This window comes from Epinephelus moara, chromosome 1 (genome assembly GCF_006386435.1).
Source record: "Epinephelus moara isolate mb chromosome 1, YSFRI_EMoa_1.0, whole genome shotgun sequence".
NCBI classification, from domain to species: domain Eukaryota; kingdom Metazoa; phylum Chordata; class Actinopteri; order Perciformes; family Serranidae; genus Epinephelus; species Epinephelus moara.
The window spans coordinates 46,744,611-46,761,085 of record NC_065506.1 but is presented as its reverse complement, the minus strand read 5'-3'; the positions used below and the strand labels follow the sequence as shown (position 1 = coordinate 46,761,085).

The 16,475-nt window shown below is 43.6% G+C and overlaps 1 protein-coding gene across 1 annotated transcript in view; it reads left to right on the top strand.

Annotated features, from left to right (window-relative positions):
• The window catches only part of chsy1 (chondroitin sulfate synthase 1), an 85,351-nt gene extending 69,186 nt beyond the window's left edge, over window positions 1-16,165 (top strand). Inside the window, exon 3 of the mRNA XM_050052548.1 lies at window positions 13,165-16,165. Within this exon, the coding sequence (XP_049908505.1) occupies window positions 13,165-14,757 (1,593 nt within the window). The 3' untranslated portion in view covers window positions 14,758-16,165. The remainder of the gene's footprint in view (window positions 1-13,164) is intronic.
• The last annotated feature ends 310 nt before the right edge of the window (window positions 16,166-16,475 follow it).

Here is a 16,475-nt window from a genome sequence, read left to right as displayed (position 1 = left end):
CTTAGAAAAGTGGTAAATAAACTAATAACTGCTTTTATGGTCTGATTTTTAACAGTTTTATCCCAGTGAAGCATTTTGTGACCTCGCTCTGTGGAAGATGCCATATTACATAAATTTAACTTTCTTACTTACTAAAATGTAGATGTATTATAGATGCAGAATCTTTTTCTGCTGTAGAGCTGCATTCAGTTTATTGATTTGTTCAGCCCTTCGCCCCGCTTTCTTTCTCTCCCTCTGTTCATCAGACGACACTGTAGCCCCTTTTACACTGCCAGATTTTCCGCGAATGTTGGGCCGTTTTGCCGGCAAGCTGCGAATGTTTAGACACACAGAGCCGGATTGGCGAGTTGATCTGAGGCACCCAATTTTCCGCCTCATAGGGTAGTCATATTGGTGGAGCCCTTTTGGTTTTTTAACAGACCGAGGCGCCCTTCCACAACGGGAGGGGCTGTTGAAGACTTGTGGGAGGAGCTGTTGATGACGCCGTACGTGCGAGCCACTGGCAGTGTATAAACAGGAAACAGCTGATAGCAGGAATTAGCGAGCAGCTAGTAGCAAGAGGGAAACACAAACCTGACAGACACTGTAAAGATGAGCAACTGGGGAGACAAGGAATTGCGCGCCCTCCTTGTCCTCGCAAACGAAGAGGCCATTAACCGTCACATGACGGGGACGGCGATGGACGGGCCGACTTATGAGAGAATCGCTGCCTGACTAGCCGCGGCTTCCCTCCCACGTCACTGTTTACATCACACGCTTTGCCCCGAAAAAGGCGCATTCTGTATAAACAAAAGTAGGTAGGCAGCATTTTGCACATCTCCTATCTAAAATGGGCTAGAGACAAGAATAAGCGAACCACCCTGCAGTCCCTGGGTCTAATCTGTGTAGCAGCAGCAACAGAAAGTTTGCTAATCTGGTTGGGAGTTTGCACTGTCTACCTTTGAGTTCCTATTGGAAATCACCAGAGGATCCACGATACGATATTATTGCGATTTTGAATATGTTGAGATATGCTGAGTAATGTGATAAAATATATTGCAATGTATTGCCTTTTTATTTTAAACTGTAAATTATGTCCACACAGGAAAACTTTGTCAACATCTGTTTTATCTAATAAGATAAAGTTTTAAGTCTGTTCATCTCACTTAAGCTATTTTCTGCAGCAGCTAAATGTATGTAGTGGCCTAAAAAGCAGTTGATTATATTATTCTAGTAGGCTAGAGTTTAGTTTGTTTGTTAGTTTAGTTTGTATTTGTAATATTGATAATATATGTAATAAAAAGTCGCTACTTGGCACTGTGTGACGATACGATATTGCCACACAGAGATATTGTGATACTATGCTCTATTGATTCAAGTAGTTGAAGGTTAATTTCCTCACACTGTCTGACATTTTCTGCGTTCTTGCTTTGGCTTTGGAAACAGATACAATGTCACATTACTCGTATATTACCACAATAAAAGTGGCTTCTCTTCTTTACAGCTCTGCAGTTGAATTATATCAATTCAGGCATTAAACATCGATCAAAAAAGACAAATTGCGATACTTAGATGGATTGATATTTCTCTCCCCTCCCCTGCTAAAAGTATAAAGAAACATTTGTCAGTTTTGATCAGTTGGGATGATTTTAATAAGCACGATCCCAGAATAAAGTGACTCTGCTCTCCTCTGCTCTGCTCTCATATCCTGCCCTCTGTCTTTCTAATATCCTGACCTGACCTGTTCAAACTGCACCTCATCTTTTTTGCTTCATTAAATCACTCAGGCCAAAACCTTTAGTATCTCATCAGCTCCTCTGCTGACTCAGAATCATTTCTACTGAATCTCTTATGTTTTAATGGGGATTATATTTCTCAGTCTTGTTTAGACCGATCGTTTTGTTTATCCTGTCATTAAAACGACTAGACGAAGGCATTTCTGCACTCAGTGACTTGTGCAAGCCTCGACCCACAGTGTCTATTGTTGTTCTCACAGAAAGTTACTGGAAATGTTTCAGATAGAAATATAAATACATTTTATAGTTGCAACACAAACAGACATGAAATAACAGCTGGAGAAGTTATAGAGTGAATAAAGTCTGTAATTGGTTTGTGCTGGAGCCACACTGTTTTAGACCAACAGTTTTTACACGACACTTTGCAGAGAAAAAAACAGGAAATATGAGCCATAACTTTTCATCCATACTAATTTATTTTATATTACACTGCAGTGGAAATCTCAGATACTCTAACTATAAATATATCAGCACCTTTTCCGCTTGTCACATCATTAACTTTCTAACACATAAGGTCATTTTTAACTTAATAGCGCTTTTGGAATAAAACCTCGGTGTCACAAGGAAATCAATATGAGTGTGATTGGTTGACGCTTCTGCATAAAACTGAACCTTTCTCAACCTCTGCACGTCGGACATTTGTATAACAGTTTGAAAAGCCATCCAGACTAACTCTGTTTGGAAGTTTTTTTGGAAGCTCCTTGCCTCCTCTCGTCTTTATTCTTATCTGTCCCTTCCTTAGGTCTCCTGTCCTACTCCATCCCCATGTTTGATGCATGTTTCCCAAAACTCATCTCTGTTCATCAAACGTACATGAAAAACATCCTTTCATGCCTCGAAATGGCTTCGATGTAACTACACTTCTGCCTCAGTTGGTATGCACAAACCTATGAAAATGAAAACTAGCCCCACCCTTTGTCGCTCACCTGCAGCTTGAGCATACCGGCTCACCTTCACTCTGTTCATCAAACCCACAAATGTCTGCTTGTAGATGGTAAAAGATAACGAAGCTTCTGTCTTATTTAACAGCTTTTAATTTTTGCTAATGTTAGCTCAACTTGTCAGAGCTGGCGAATAGGAACAAGGATTAAGTGAAGCTTAACTAATGTTTCCTCCAGTGTTAGCCATCTTGATGCACACAGCTCCTTCACAGGTTAACCCAGCCTAGACCTAGTATTTTTCTTTCAAACGTGTCATGAGAGCTACTTTAAAAGTTTTTATAAAAATTCTCAAAGACCAGTTATACCTGAGTCCTCCATCAACATGTACATGAGAAGTTTATCTAAGCACCACTAAAGAGTCTATATATTTTTAGCAGTTGTTGGGATGCAGTCTGTTTTGAATCAGCCTGCCTCTGATGTGATGAAATGTGGTCAGCCCAGTGTAGCCCTCAGCCTGACCGTCCTCTGTGGACTGCACTGCCTCACTCACCAGCAGCCCACTGCTTAGATGGCTAATATTGATGAAGTCATAATGCTGTTGATGGTACCACCACCTCCCGACACACAATTCAATACCAGGCCTATTGTAGAGCTGTCTTAGGTGTGAGAAGCTTTTCCCCGAGTCGAGAAATTAGTTTGGACAGACCACCCTCGCTTACAAAAGAGCCAATTACAGCAGCATAATGCCGTCTCCAATTAGATTTGCATGGCCCGCTCAGAGGCAGGCACTGCCTATTGTCCAGCAGATTAAACACAGTCAGAGCAGCGGCCATGCTGCCTGCTGCTGGGACTGAGCCTCAGGACTCACTGCCTGCACAAAGTCCACTTGCTGCAGCGAGCCTTCACACCCACAGACCTATATATATCTACACACACAGTCAGTTGTACTAATGGCTGTCTGGTAGCATACATTTACTTCCCTGTTTGACTCAAGCATCATTTAACTTAGAGCTAGTTTTTGTTTTTGCAGACTAAGAACTTGGAACGCCCTCAGATTCAATACATTTTCAACCATTAATGTTGAGGAAGTGCTCCGCCAATTTAGTGCTGCACTTCTATAAAGGTCGGGGACTCACAGGAGACACATTTAATAAACAGAATGGTCACAGTCAAAGCAGCAGAGGCTTTGATATCCCGACATTTGGCGTCTCTACATTTACCATAATGCAACTCCATAGTATCTTTTCATTAGCCCCTCTGCCTGGTGAATGCCCAGGTCCTTCACATCATCCAAATAACGCCAAGCTTTCTGTTTTAAATTTGTAGTCTGCACACCTAAACTGAGATAACCCTGATTACATCACTATGACATCATCAGGGGGTTGTTTTCTCAGACTTGTCAAAGCTAATCCAGAGCCAAAGAAGACATTATACAAAAGTTTTCACAGGCTGAGCGCTGCCAACCGTAACTAGTTAACTGTTTAAACAGTTTATCAGAGCTAATGTGGCACTTGGATAAAGTGACATCATTCTTTAAGAGCCCTGACACAACAAGCTGAAGGTCGGTTCTGTTTTTTGGGGCTGACGGTGAGCGTCTGTTGGCACCAGTCGACTGTTGTTTGGCTAAATCAGCGTGTTCAGTGAGGTTTGGCTGATTGGCAGCTGATCTCAGTGCACAAGAAGAGAAATGAAAGCAAAGAAAGCAAACAAACGCTTAAAGTCAAGAGGCCAAGATAGAAACCAACCTGGTACATTAGAGATTATATTTTTAGCCGTTGAGCACTGTAGCAGAAATGGTTTATAATTGTTTGTGCTATCGTCCGTTAGCGCATGGAAGCTAAATATAATTTGTTCTTTCAATAACTGGCTGCGTTGTGAATGTGCAAACTGGCTAACTAGCATCTTGAAACCGCCCTGTTGGTCTCCCAGTTTCTCTTCTTGAAAGACATGTTCAGACTACTGCCCCCTGCTGGTGTGGAGAGTTATTTCCTCTCACATAGGTGCAGAACGTACGTGCTAATTGGCCACTGGCTATAGTCTTTGGGTTGTTTTGGGTTTTTTTCAAGCACAGCTTTTTGGATGAGACACAGGCGACGTGAGGCGACGCAACAGTCTGCCTTTGTCATCACTAGTTATTTGATGTTGGTTTAGTGTGTCTGGGCCTTAAGACTGGGGTGAGAATCTGTCACCAACCTGGAGACACTCCCAACCTTTGTTCCAGTTCTGAGGATGTAATATCATTTTTGAGTTAACTCGTAACACCATCTTTTAATACTACAGAAGTTTCAGACTGTACCAAGTTTGCTGTTTCATTATTTCCTCACACAAATTAAAAATTTGCCAAATTACACTTGGCATTTATGCTTTTGTTTCAGGGGTTATTTTGGGGTACCGGAAGTAAAAATCTAACCATTTTCTCATTGATAGTGTAGGTGAGACAGTTGAAGCACTTTAAAGCTGAGGTGGACGTGTTGTTAGAAAATATGTGGCTCTTTGATAAAAGTCAAACCTACAAGCCTCTGGACATAAGATAATTGCACCTGCTTTGGTAACAAACATCCAAAATTCTGTTTTGTGGTGGCTGCTAACAGAAAGCTGATTCAACAGAAACCTGAGGCGGTATCACTCTGATGCACTTCACACCCACACACATTGTTTTCTCAGGAAGCCTGCACACCTGTGTTGTTTTGATACCGTCATCGTGGGTTGATGTGTGTTAACTAATCGAGATAAGCCACTTTCTTATTTCCTTGTAGCAGTTTCATCACATTTAGTACGCAGATCAGCAAATCCCAGGGAATCTACCATGACTGTTTATCTGTCTGTATGACACATGAGGTGACGCACTGTTGGACAGGCACTAACACATCCAACAGTTTAAGATTCTGGGCAAATTAGGGATGAATTTAGTAACTATTAAGGATGTCAGTTTTGATAAATTTTGCTTTTGATAGCCTGACACCAGCAATACAGAAAACAAAAACAAAATGATGTGAAATAAAAGAGGCCTTTCCTCTTAGCTGGGCGCTTCATTGACCTGTGAGCTTTAGCACCATATTTCAAAGCGCTATCCTTGTAGATGGGGTGAAATTTTGACGTTTTGCCTTTTATTTTCTGTTGGCTTTGCTGACACACAGCTGGCTAGCACTGCAAGTGTCCTGGTTCAGACGGGAGCTAGCTGCCGCACTGTTCATTTGTCATTACAGCTGGTAACCAGGATGGTGTTACTGCACAAACATCGTGTCCACCCTCTGGACTCCCCTCAGGTAGCCCCGGCAATAAATTTTGAGCTGCAAAACCTCTTTAGCATGGTTCACTGTGTAAACACCACTGGCTGACACTGCTAACAATACTAACAGAGCTAAAGTGAGCTTGTGGATTTAAATTACTCACTGGGATGACCTTGGGGGAAACTTGAGGGTGGGCACAATGTTTCCACAGCAGCACTGTTGGGTTGGGACGGCGTTACTAACTATAATAGCCTAATAAACAGCGTTGCTAGCTAGCTTCCATTAGAGCTGGGTGTATTGTAGTGCAGTAAACTGAAGAGTAGCAAAATTTACCTCAGACCAACATAAGCAACCAGTTAAAAATATTCCCCTCAGTAACTATGGGTGTGTTCATAAATCTAATCTGATGCTCCACACTAATATGAGAGTGCTGACGTTCGAAGAAACAGAACGCGCTATTTTTACACGAATTAATAAACAGTTAAGTTAATCACACATTCACTCTGCTGCTCCGTCTCCCTCAGACAGAGTACCCAGAGTGCAGTCTGTTCCTCAGAGAGTGTGTTGTTTGAATAACCGAACGGTGCATTCCAACAGTGCACCAAATTTATAAACGGTCCAGTTTGTGCCAGAGTGCGTTCTGGCACTTCGAGTGTGTATTTCCGAACACACCCTATGTAACAAGAAAGCACTCTGAATTTTCCATACCACCAATACATTCTCCGTAGCAACAGTGGCTGAGGCTCATGGCTATCGTAGTATTTCTCACAAAGGAAGAGGAAATAATTAAACCTGGATGTCAGAACATAATCCCACAGTGGGGTTAAATTAACCAGGAGACTCCTGTATTTTTATCTTGAGGAACGTTAAGGAGGTCATGAAAAAGACAACCTTGAAAGAACAAATCACGGATCACTTTTCCTGAGGGTTTCTCTGGTGTTTGCTCTCTCGTGTTGTTGGTTTGTAAGATGTTTCCTCCAGCAGGATGTCCTGGGTGAGTTTTCAGGGTTGCCAGCCTGGATTTCAGTGGTATATGGCATGTATCAGAGTCTGAACCCTCATAGGTTCATTTCACTAATGTAATCACAGCACAGAACCTTCTCATTGGTTTGGCATCTCCCTTCACTTCAGATAGGCCACTGTGTTGTTGGTTCGATAGCACTGTTTCTCTTGCTTTGCTTTGATTAGTGTGTTTGTGTTGACTCAGTTAACAGTGTAGCTTATGTTATGGAGTAATGGAGACTGAAATGAAACTGAAAACATACAAAGGTCGGCTGCTAGAGTCGAGGGAGTCGTCTATTTTCCAAAAAGTCTACTTGAACAAATGTGAAGTTCAGCGATGGAGGCAGGGTGTCTGTTTGTTGGTGCTCAGAGGGATTGTCTTACCCTTGAGTGCCGTCTATACATTTCTCAGTCAGCTCCAAGTCATTGTCCCGAAACGCTGCCAATTGGCCGCGTGTCTTTGGATTTAAGTCTTGCTATCTTCTCAGCGATGGCATTTTTACGAGTTTCTGGCGAGGGTTCTGAAGATGTGCGGTTCAGAAGTGAACAGTCAGATGAGGCTGTACAGTTTACGTTGCTCCACTTGTTTCTGGTGCCTCCGCTGCCCAAAGCCGAAGAACTTGAACACACTGCTACTCAGATTCTTCAGTGTCAAGATTATCAGGTCAGCGTGGCTTTGCTCACAAGTGACCTCCTCTGTTTTATCTATAAGCTTAGTTGAATGTTAGGTCAGTAGGGCATGCTGCAGGTCAGGCTTATAGTGAATCTGATGAACCCTCTCTGCTCGACCACAGGGCAAACTGCTTCAAACGGTGAGGTGTTTTTATTCAAGCTCCAGCACAGATGTAGATTTGAAGGGTGGAGACATTTTCGCCATAAATTCTAGGGATGGGAATCTTTAGGCACCGCATAATTCGATTGCAATTCAGAGGGCTACGATTTGATTATGAAACAATTATCGATGCATCTTATTGCATCAAACTTTTGATTTCTACACATGATTTATTTTCTCACTGTGTGATTACTTGCTACTCTTACTTATTTGTAATGATCTATTATTAAATAAACAGATGAATGTACTTGCATACAATGTGGCTATTGTCCAGGACCCTTTTCAATTCAAATCATATCCAAAATTCTTCCACACTGGAGCTTCTACACCAGGGCGGCCAGTCAGACTGTATCCATCTGTAGTTGCTCATGCAAATCCATTGTGGTATCCATTGTGTTCAGTGTTTGCATACTGTAATATATCACTGGAAAGAGTATGCACTTCACATACTGTTGGTTTCCTGAAAATGAGTTCAGTGTTGGGATTAATGTCTTAGAGCAGCTGGTGCACGTCTCATCAGCTCCCAGAGTTATTCCAGCAGCTGTGTTGGAAATGAAGCACAAAGGCTCCTTCGGCTCGCAGCAGTAACGTCTGACTTACCTTTGCCTTTGTTAGGTAACCATTGTAGTGGGAGCAGGGATGTAGTGAGGTTAATGACTGTGAAGAAATCGCACTAATGAGTCATAAGTTGCAACGGTGACCACAGAAGTGGAGGTCATGTAATTAGGAAGAGTGCTAATGATGGTGAAGCCACAGGAGAGAGCTATAAACATCCTGACCAATTGGCTGTCAGCTGATGACCACTGGTGTTACCCTGCTGGAGACAGTCTGAGCCAACAACTGAACCAGCCTGGAAAAATACTGCAGGGAGGGAAACTACTCAGTCTGTCCCAATAAAACAAATGCAGACACAAAAAGGTCTTTTTCCATTAAAGTCAGTGGTAAAACTGAAGTGTTTCCCTTTTCTTACTGGGACACAGGCTGGATGTGAAGTGCACTAGTATTTATGTTGGGAAGGCTGATTTACGTTGTTTTTTATCTGTTCATTATCATACATATCGGTCTATTATTAGCATTCTTGTGACGCAGACTCTATCAGTGATAAAACATTGAGGTGTCTTAGATAAATCTTTTCAAGTGTCTCACTGAATCCAGACAGATCTGTGGAGAGAGTCCTGTCAGTTTTAGAGTACACAGGGTAACTGTTTCTGTACACTGACACTTGTTGGCAATTTGTATGATAGGGTGTTTGATTTGGTTAAAGGTCTTGGTTATTAAATAGATGTGGTAAGTAGAGCCTGCTGTAAAATCAAGAGGCTTGGAGCCTTTTTTTAATTTAATGTTTAAACTAGGGATGTCAGTTTTCAGTTAATTTCAATATCCTGACACCCAAGCCAAATGTCATGAAATACAAGTGGCTACATCGACTCAGTGAGCTTTAGCGCTGCGTTTCAAAGCACTATCCATGTGGAGGTGGTGAAATTGAAATGTTTTGTGATGTAAATGTATTTTATTCTCTGTTGGCTTTGATGACAGATCGGCAGCTAGCTCCGTTAACATGTGGATACATAGTGACCACTGCCCACACTCTGGTCTCCACTGGTTAGTTAACGTTAGGCTTGGCTGCCCTGCACTGTATGCACAGGGTCAGATGGGATTTGGCTAGCGCCTCAGCTGATTTGGACATTACAGCCACCCTGGTGGCAGGACAGTGTTGCTGCGGATGCATGGTTCCCACCCTCCGGTCACCACCCACAGTCGCCCAGGTGATCAAGCAGCTTTATTTTGAGCTGCAAAAACCCCCTTAGCATTGTTAAAGGGATAGTGCACCCAAAATGAAAATTCAGCCATTATCTACTCACCCATATGCCGAGGGAGGCTCAGGTGAAGTTTTAGAGTCCTCACAACACTTGCGGAGATCCAAGGGGAAAGGAGGTAGCAACACAACTCCACCTAATGCAGGCTGACGACGCCCCAAACAACTTTTTATGTCGGGGCTTCAGGACACTTGGATCACTACAGACGAGCAGTATGGAGATATTTTGTGGTTTCAATTATGTGTTTTTGGACATTTGAATCTGGGGCGCCGTCAGCCTCCATTAGGTGGAGTTGTGTTGCTACCTCCTCTCCCCTTGGATCTCCGCAAGTGATGTGAGGACTCTAAAACTTCACCTGAGCCTCCCTCGGCATATGGGTGAGTAGATAATGGCTGAATTTTCATTTTTGGGTGCTAACGGAAGTCATTAATGCTTAAGGAAGTTTGCGGCTCAACCTAAAGGAGACCAGAGGGTGGGCACAATGCTTCCACGGCAACACTGTTGGGTTGGGACGGCACCACAGGCTGTAATCTTCGAATGAACAGAGCACACTGACTAGCCCAAAAAATAAATGAAAAATACTCAACATGAAGCAATCTCAGTCGACATAGGGGTCTCAGACTGTTGATTTGAATCTCCGGCTTTGAGGGGGCAGCCCTAAAAATATTTTGGTCACATCTCTCACCCACATCCAGGCACCGTCTCACTCCCGTCTCCTTTCCTTACAGTTCTCATAATCATACAACTGTGGTTACATCCATAAACTACTATAACTAAGGGCAGAACGTTACCAGCAGGAACACTGGGTGTTTTTGTAACTAGTAAGAGATTGTGATGTTTATTACAACCTAAGTAATATCTGCTGTCCTACCTTTGACACACAGCACCGCTCACTCAGAAACAGCAGCATCAGTCTGCATCCATCTTTGCCTTTCTGGCAAAGGCACGGCAGCCTTCATGTTGATAAGCTATTATTTTCTGACATATAACTACAGAGTGGTGCTGCAGACAGACAGGCAGATGCATCAGAGCCAAAGTAGCACATCTTTCAATTAATTTATCAGCCACCAGGTTAAAAAATCAACTTAAAAAGTAATAATAAAAAACAAGGTTGCAACCAAATCATGTTCTGGTGCCACCAACTGAGAAAGCTGGTTGGTTTGCGACGTCTGAAATTGATGAGAAGAAATTGATGGACTGCTAAAACACTTGCGGTAGTATAACGATGTCACAAGGTGATACTCCTTTTATGTTATAAACAATCTTTGGTCGAGTACAGACACTGGTTTGCAGAAAACACGGACAACAGCCAAGTTTTATTTTGGAATCCCGTCAACTTACTATTAATAATTAATTGGTGGCAGCTGATATGTCCTGCAGCAGCAATGTTTGTCATTTTAACTAATAAAAGCCACGGTACTGGAAGGATTTGCCAACTGAAAGGGAGGAGAGATCAAAGATTTATTACTGTCGGATGAGCAAATTTTGACGTCAGAGCAGAGTCACTCACCAGTGTGAACAAATCATTTTTTCACACACACACATTTCACTGTCATAAGCAGTCAAACGCTGTCAGTGTAGAGCCAGCTGTCAGGGCAGAACTGCAGCCAGCTGCAACAAAAGCACGCTGAAATGGACAAAACAGCAGAGCAAGAAAGACGGGATCGAATTTTGATCTGTCTTGTTTTAGCCAATACCGACTGATTGAAATGTATGAAAATAATATTACGTATTCGTTGTCTGAAATGGTCTCTACTCTCAGTATGAAAGAATTCTACAGATGAATTTCTGTCAGTTGCACACGCAGCGGCCTGGTTTCAGATGTAAAGGCTGACCCTTCACCCCTGAATGAACAGCTCAGCTCAACACTTCCATTAATGACAAGGTTACAGTGTGTTTTGATTGGCAGGCTGCCCTCTCTTAGGTGCGCAGGAATGCAGGCTAAAGCCATGGAAAAGCAAAGAGTTACTCAGGCAGTTCCTGTGATCGTATTCGGCTTCAGGTATCATTTTCCATAGCTCTCAGGCCTGTCCTGTCTTATTCCCTGTATGGCCTTTCCCTGGGGATCAGGCTTGTGGCTGCATTCCAGAGCCGTCCTCTCAAATTAGACTTTGTAGAGGCTGCAGCCGTTCTGATGCTCCCTTCATTGGGAGGCAACGACACAAACCCTGCCTTCTTGACCACGGTTGAGATCCTGCCAGCGGCTCCAAAGCAGCTGTCCCAATGTTTACACTTTTAGTCTCCTGCGATTTGGGGAACAGTAGGTTTGTAAAACTCCTGCAGCTATGCAGTAAACACTCACTCACTTCCTTGTTGTCAGCAGCGAACCGGCTCTTAATTTAGAGTTTGCATCAGCAGAAAACAAGACAAAGGTTTCCATTCACTGCGTTTACAAGCACATAAACCCGCATAAGGCAGTATTTCTGATTAAAACAGCACCAATACTAAATTTCAAGGGCAACACCGATAACTGATAATAATCTGTTTGTTAAAGCCGATACCAATACAATAACCAATAATCCTACAAATGGAAAATGTGAAGACAGAAATGAATTCTGTATTTTATTTTTCCTCAGACAACACTAATGTTTTTTAATACTTAGACAAATGAATGCCTGGCATTATCTTCTTAATGAAGAGCATTTAGAGGCTACAAAACCACTTGAATAAGTTAACTGCTGGACTAATTAACACCTTATCTATAGCCTTTTCCAGTAAACGGTCTAACAGCCCTGTGTCATCATTCCTCCTCTCTCTGCTGCTGATGTGAAAACTAACTGCAGTCACGTCCTGCAGGTAGAGAGGAGGAGCCAGTCGCTCTCAGCCTGAAAGTCTGAAAGATGTATTTTCAAACACAAACTTAATGAGGCTCAACCGTTACATCCAGTTACAATTTTAAGCCGGTTCACTATCAGTATAACATGCTCTATATGTAGAGGTGACAGGTCATCTGGGGCAAGTGGGGCAAAGCCTGCTTTTTTTATTTTAGTTTATCTTTGGGGGTACTGAGTAATTAAGTAATCGATGTAATTCCTGTGAAGGAGCCGTTTTAGGAGCTCTCCCACCCCGGGTTCAAACCAGGAGCCCTCTTGCTGTGAGGTGACAATGCTAACCACTGCATCACCATGCCACCCACTCCATCAATACGACTGCGTGAAACATCCTGGCTGCTTGTTCAACAGACGTTTAATAAATTGTTCCAACTGACTTCCTTACAAGCAGATAATGCTGTAATGATGGATAAAGAGCACAGTCGTCGTCTAATTGAGTAAAATGGAACCTTATGTTCATTTCATTCTCTCCGCTCGGGCCTCTGCTCTGAACTCTCTTTACATATAGTGTGAGCTGTTTGGGTGGGCTGCCAGAATCCTGTAGAAACACTTTATAGAGGGTTTATAGCAGCCCTGTAACTCAGACTGGTACTTACAGCAAGGTGCTTATCATGTTCTCACAGCATCATGGGTCTGACTGCAGCTGGGGACAGAAATTGCTGGTCATACCTCTACCATTATTGGTCCTGTCACAGTGTGTTTAGGGGCAGACATGGCAAAAGTGATGTTTTCCATTGGTGTAACAACATCCAGTGACCTCAAAGGCACTAACACGATCCGTCTCCTGTCTCCACAGATGCAGCAGCTGTTCTACGAGAACTACGAACCCAATAAGAAGGGCTACATACGAGATCTCCACAACAGCAAGATTCATCGAGCCATCACCCTCCACCCCAACAAGAACCCTCCTTACCAGTATCGCCTGCACAGCTACATGCTCAGCCGCAAGATCGCGGACCTGCGCCACCGAACCATTCAGCTCCACCGGGAGATCGTTCAGATGGGGCGCTACGGAGCGGCCGAGCCCAGCCGAGAGGACCTCCAGCTCGGCATGCCGCCTTCCTTTATGCGCTTCCACCCACGGCAGAGGGAGGAGGTCCTGGAGTGGGAGTTCCTGACTGGGAAGTACCTGTTCTCATCATCTGATGGTCAGCCGCCTCGACGTGGGATGGATTCCTCCCAGAGGCAAGCCCTGGACGACATCATCATGCAGGTGATGGAGATGATCAATGCCAATGCAAAGACACGGGGGCGGGTCATTGATTTCAAAGAAATCCAGTACGGCTACCGGAGAGTCAATCCCTTATACGGGGCCGAGTATGTGCTGGATCTGCTGCTGCTGTACAAGAAGCACAAAGGAAAGACCATGACGGTTCCTGTGAGGAGACACGCATACTTACAACAGACCTTCAGCCAGATCCAGTTCAGAGAGGAGGGCGAGATGGATGCCCGAGCTCTGGCCAGCCACATCAACAAAGATTCAGACTCGCTTTCCTTCCTGTCCAACTCCCTCAAGATGCTGGTGCCCTTCAAGCTGGCCACGTCCGGCCAGGACCAGAGGGAACCCAAAGAGAAGAAAGTCAACATCTTGGTTCCTCTGTCGGGACGCTACGACATCTTTGTGCGCTTCATGGCCAACTTTGAGCGAGTCTGTCTGATCCCCAACCAGAACGTCAAGCTGCTGATCCTGCTCTTCAGCACAGACAACAACACAGAGCGGGTGAAGCAGGTGGAGCTGATGAGGGAGTATCACATGAAGTATCCCCGGGCCGAGATGGAGATAAAGCCTGTCGCCGGCTCCTTCTCCAGGGCTCTGGCTTTGGAAGTGGGTTCCTTGCACTTCTCCAACGACTCGCTGCTCTTCTACTGTGACGTGGATCTGCTCTTCACCAGCGACTTCCTGAAGCGATGTCGGACCAACACAGCCCTGGGGGAGCAAACCTACTTCCCCATCATCTTCAGCCAATATGATCCAAAGGTGGTGTACGCTGGGAAGGTCCCCAGCAACAACCACTACGTCTTCACCTCCAAGACAGGTCTGTGGAGGAACTACGGCTTCGGGATCGTCTGCGTCTACAAGGGAGACTTGCTCCGAGCTGGAGGCTTCGACACCTCCATACAGGGGTGGGGATTGGAGGACGTGGACCTTTTTAATAAATTTGTCCAGTCAGGGATTAAGTTGTTCAGAAGCACAGACACGGGGATAGTGCACGTCCACCACCCCGTCATATGTGACCCCAACCTGGAGGCAAAGCAATATAAGATGTGCCTGGGCTCCAAAGCCTCATCGCACGGCTCCACCCAGCAGCTGGCCGAGCTGTGGCTGGAGAAGAACGACCACGGCTTCAGGAGACTGGCCAGCAATAACGGCTCAGTTAGGACAGCGTGAGAAAAGGCTGTTTTCACTACCTAATTTATTTTTTACTGAAATGAAAGACTTCACATGGATATATTTTGAAAATATGTCTTTTTTTTTAAAGAAAATATACAGAAACGCCATGATGAACAAAACATAGAGACAGTCTGGGTTCTAATGATCGAAGGAATATTGACGAATATTCTTGTGTGAGCCTGATGGATGGTGGGTGAAGGACAGGCGGGGGTTATTGGTGTGTACCTCAGTGAAGTACACTGTCATGGTCCTTAAATATTCCATTTGTCCTGTGTGCAGAAAACAGACTGGTGTCCATGTACTCTCAGACCAGCAGTGCTCCAAACAGAACTCCTGATTGTGAATGTTTACAAAAGACTGATTCTCAACAACATTTCATCAATGAAAAAACTCAGATCCCAGCTGTCTGAATGATTAACTAAAGGCCATTTCACTTTCTTTTACAGTCCGTTTCTTTTCCATTTGCTTTTATGGTTTTGGTAAAATGACACGACACTGTTACTGTTTCTCCAATTTTTTTGTATTTTTCTTTATTATTAATTTCTGTGAACCCAACTGCTGGATTTTATATCTGCAATTCATCTTTTTGCTGTCTAATTTATTGAATTTGCAGGCTCCATTTTCTACTCTCTGACTGTTGAAATGTGTATATTGGAAAGATTGTATAACCATGTCAGTTGTGGGATGGTGGTTTTTTTTCATGTTCCTTTTCTTAAACTCATTATCACCAAAGAGTTTTGCACAGTCTGCTTTAGGTATCATATTGCCTGTGTGTATGTGTGTGAGCGCGAGTGTGTGTGCGTTTGTTTGCGTGTGTGTGTGTGGTGTATAATAGAGAGTAAACACAAAAGCTCTATGTATCCCAGGCCTTTCTGATGGGTGAAGTGGGAACCAGTCTGGCCTTTAATTCCAGTGGGTTGAAGTGGGAGCAGCACTCTGGTCGGCCGGCTCAAGGCACACATCACTGTCTCTTTTTATAAATGACTCTTTTATGTTGAAATAAAACGTGTTGCGGCTGGTCCCAGTCTACAGAGGTGTGGCTTCAGTGCTGATTCCATTGAGCTGTGATGTGAAACCCCACATTGTCTGGTCCTGTGTTACAGGTTTGAGGGCAGAACGCTTCCTCACGACAGGCCTTGCTGTCCTGCGTCGGCAGTTACTGTACGTTTGTAGCACTCCGTCGGGTTAATGCTACTCTTTCAGCATCACAACATGAATGGTGATTTTTGAGACTGTTGTAACGGGATGAATGACTGTGCGGTCATTATAGTGATTTTTTTTAATTTTCTTGGACTTTTTTTTTTGTAATTTTTGTTCTTTCAACTCTGTCCAACTGGGCAAGGTTTTCTATTTAAAAAGAAATAAAATGGGGGAAAAGTTTAAAAAAAAAAAACCTGCTGCTGTTGTTGCTGTTATTTTTCTCAGTTATTTCTCGGTTATCAGCCGCCAGGATGATGTCACTACAGAAACAACCGAGAAGTCTGCCAAACTAATGTACAAATCATCGACATATCCTCATACAGTGGTGAGTATACGGTTTGTATATCTGACGAAGTAGCGCCCAATGTATTAGCACCTCTACAGGTTAGGTTAAGGAAAAGGAAAAGAATCATGGTTGAGTGTTGTCATGTTACTACGTAATGTAAAGTTATATACTAAATGTAAAAGTATGGTGGTTTAGGAGAGTAAAGATGCGTAGGTAAGGTTTGGGAAAT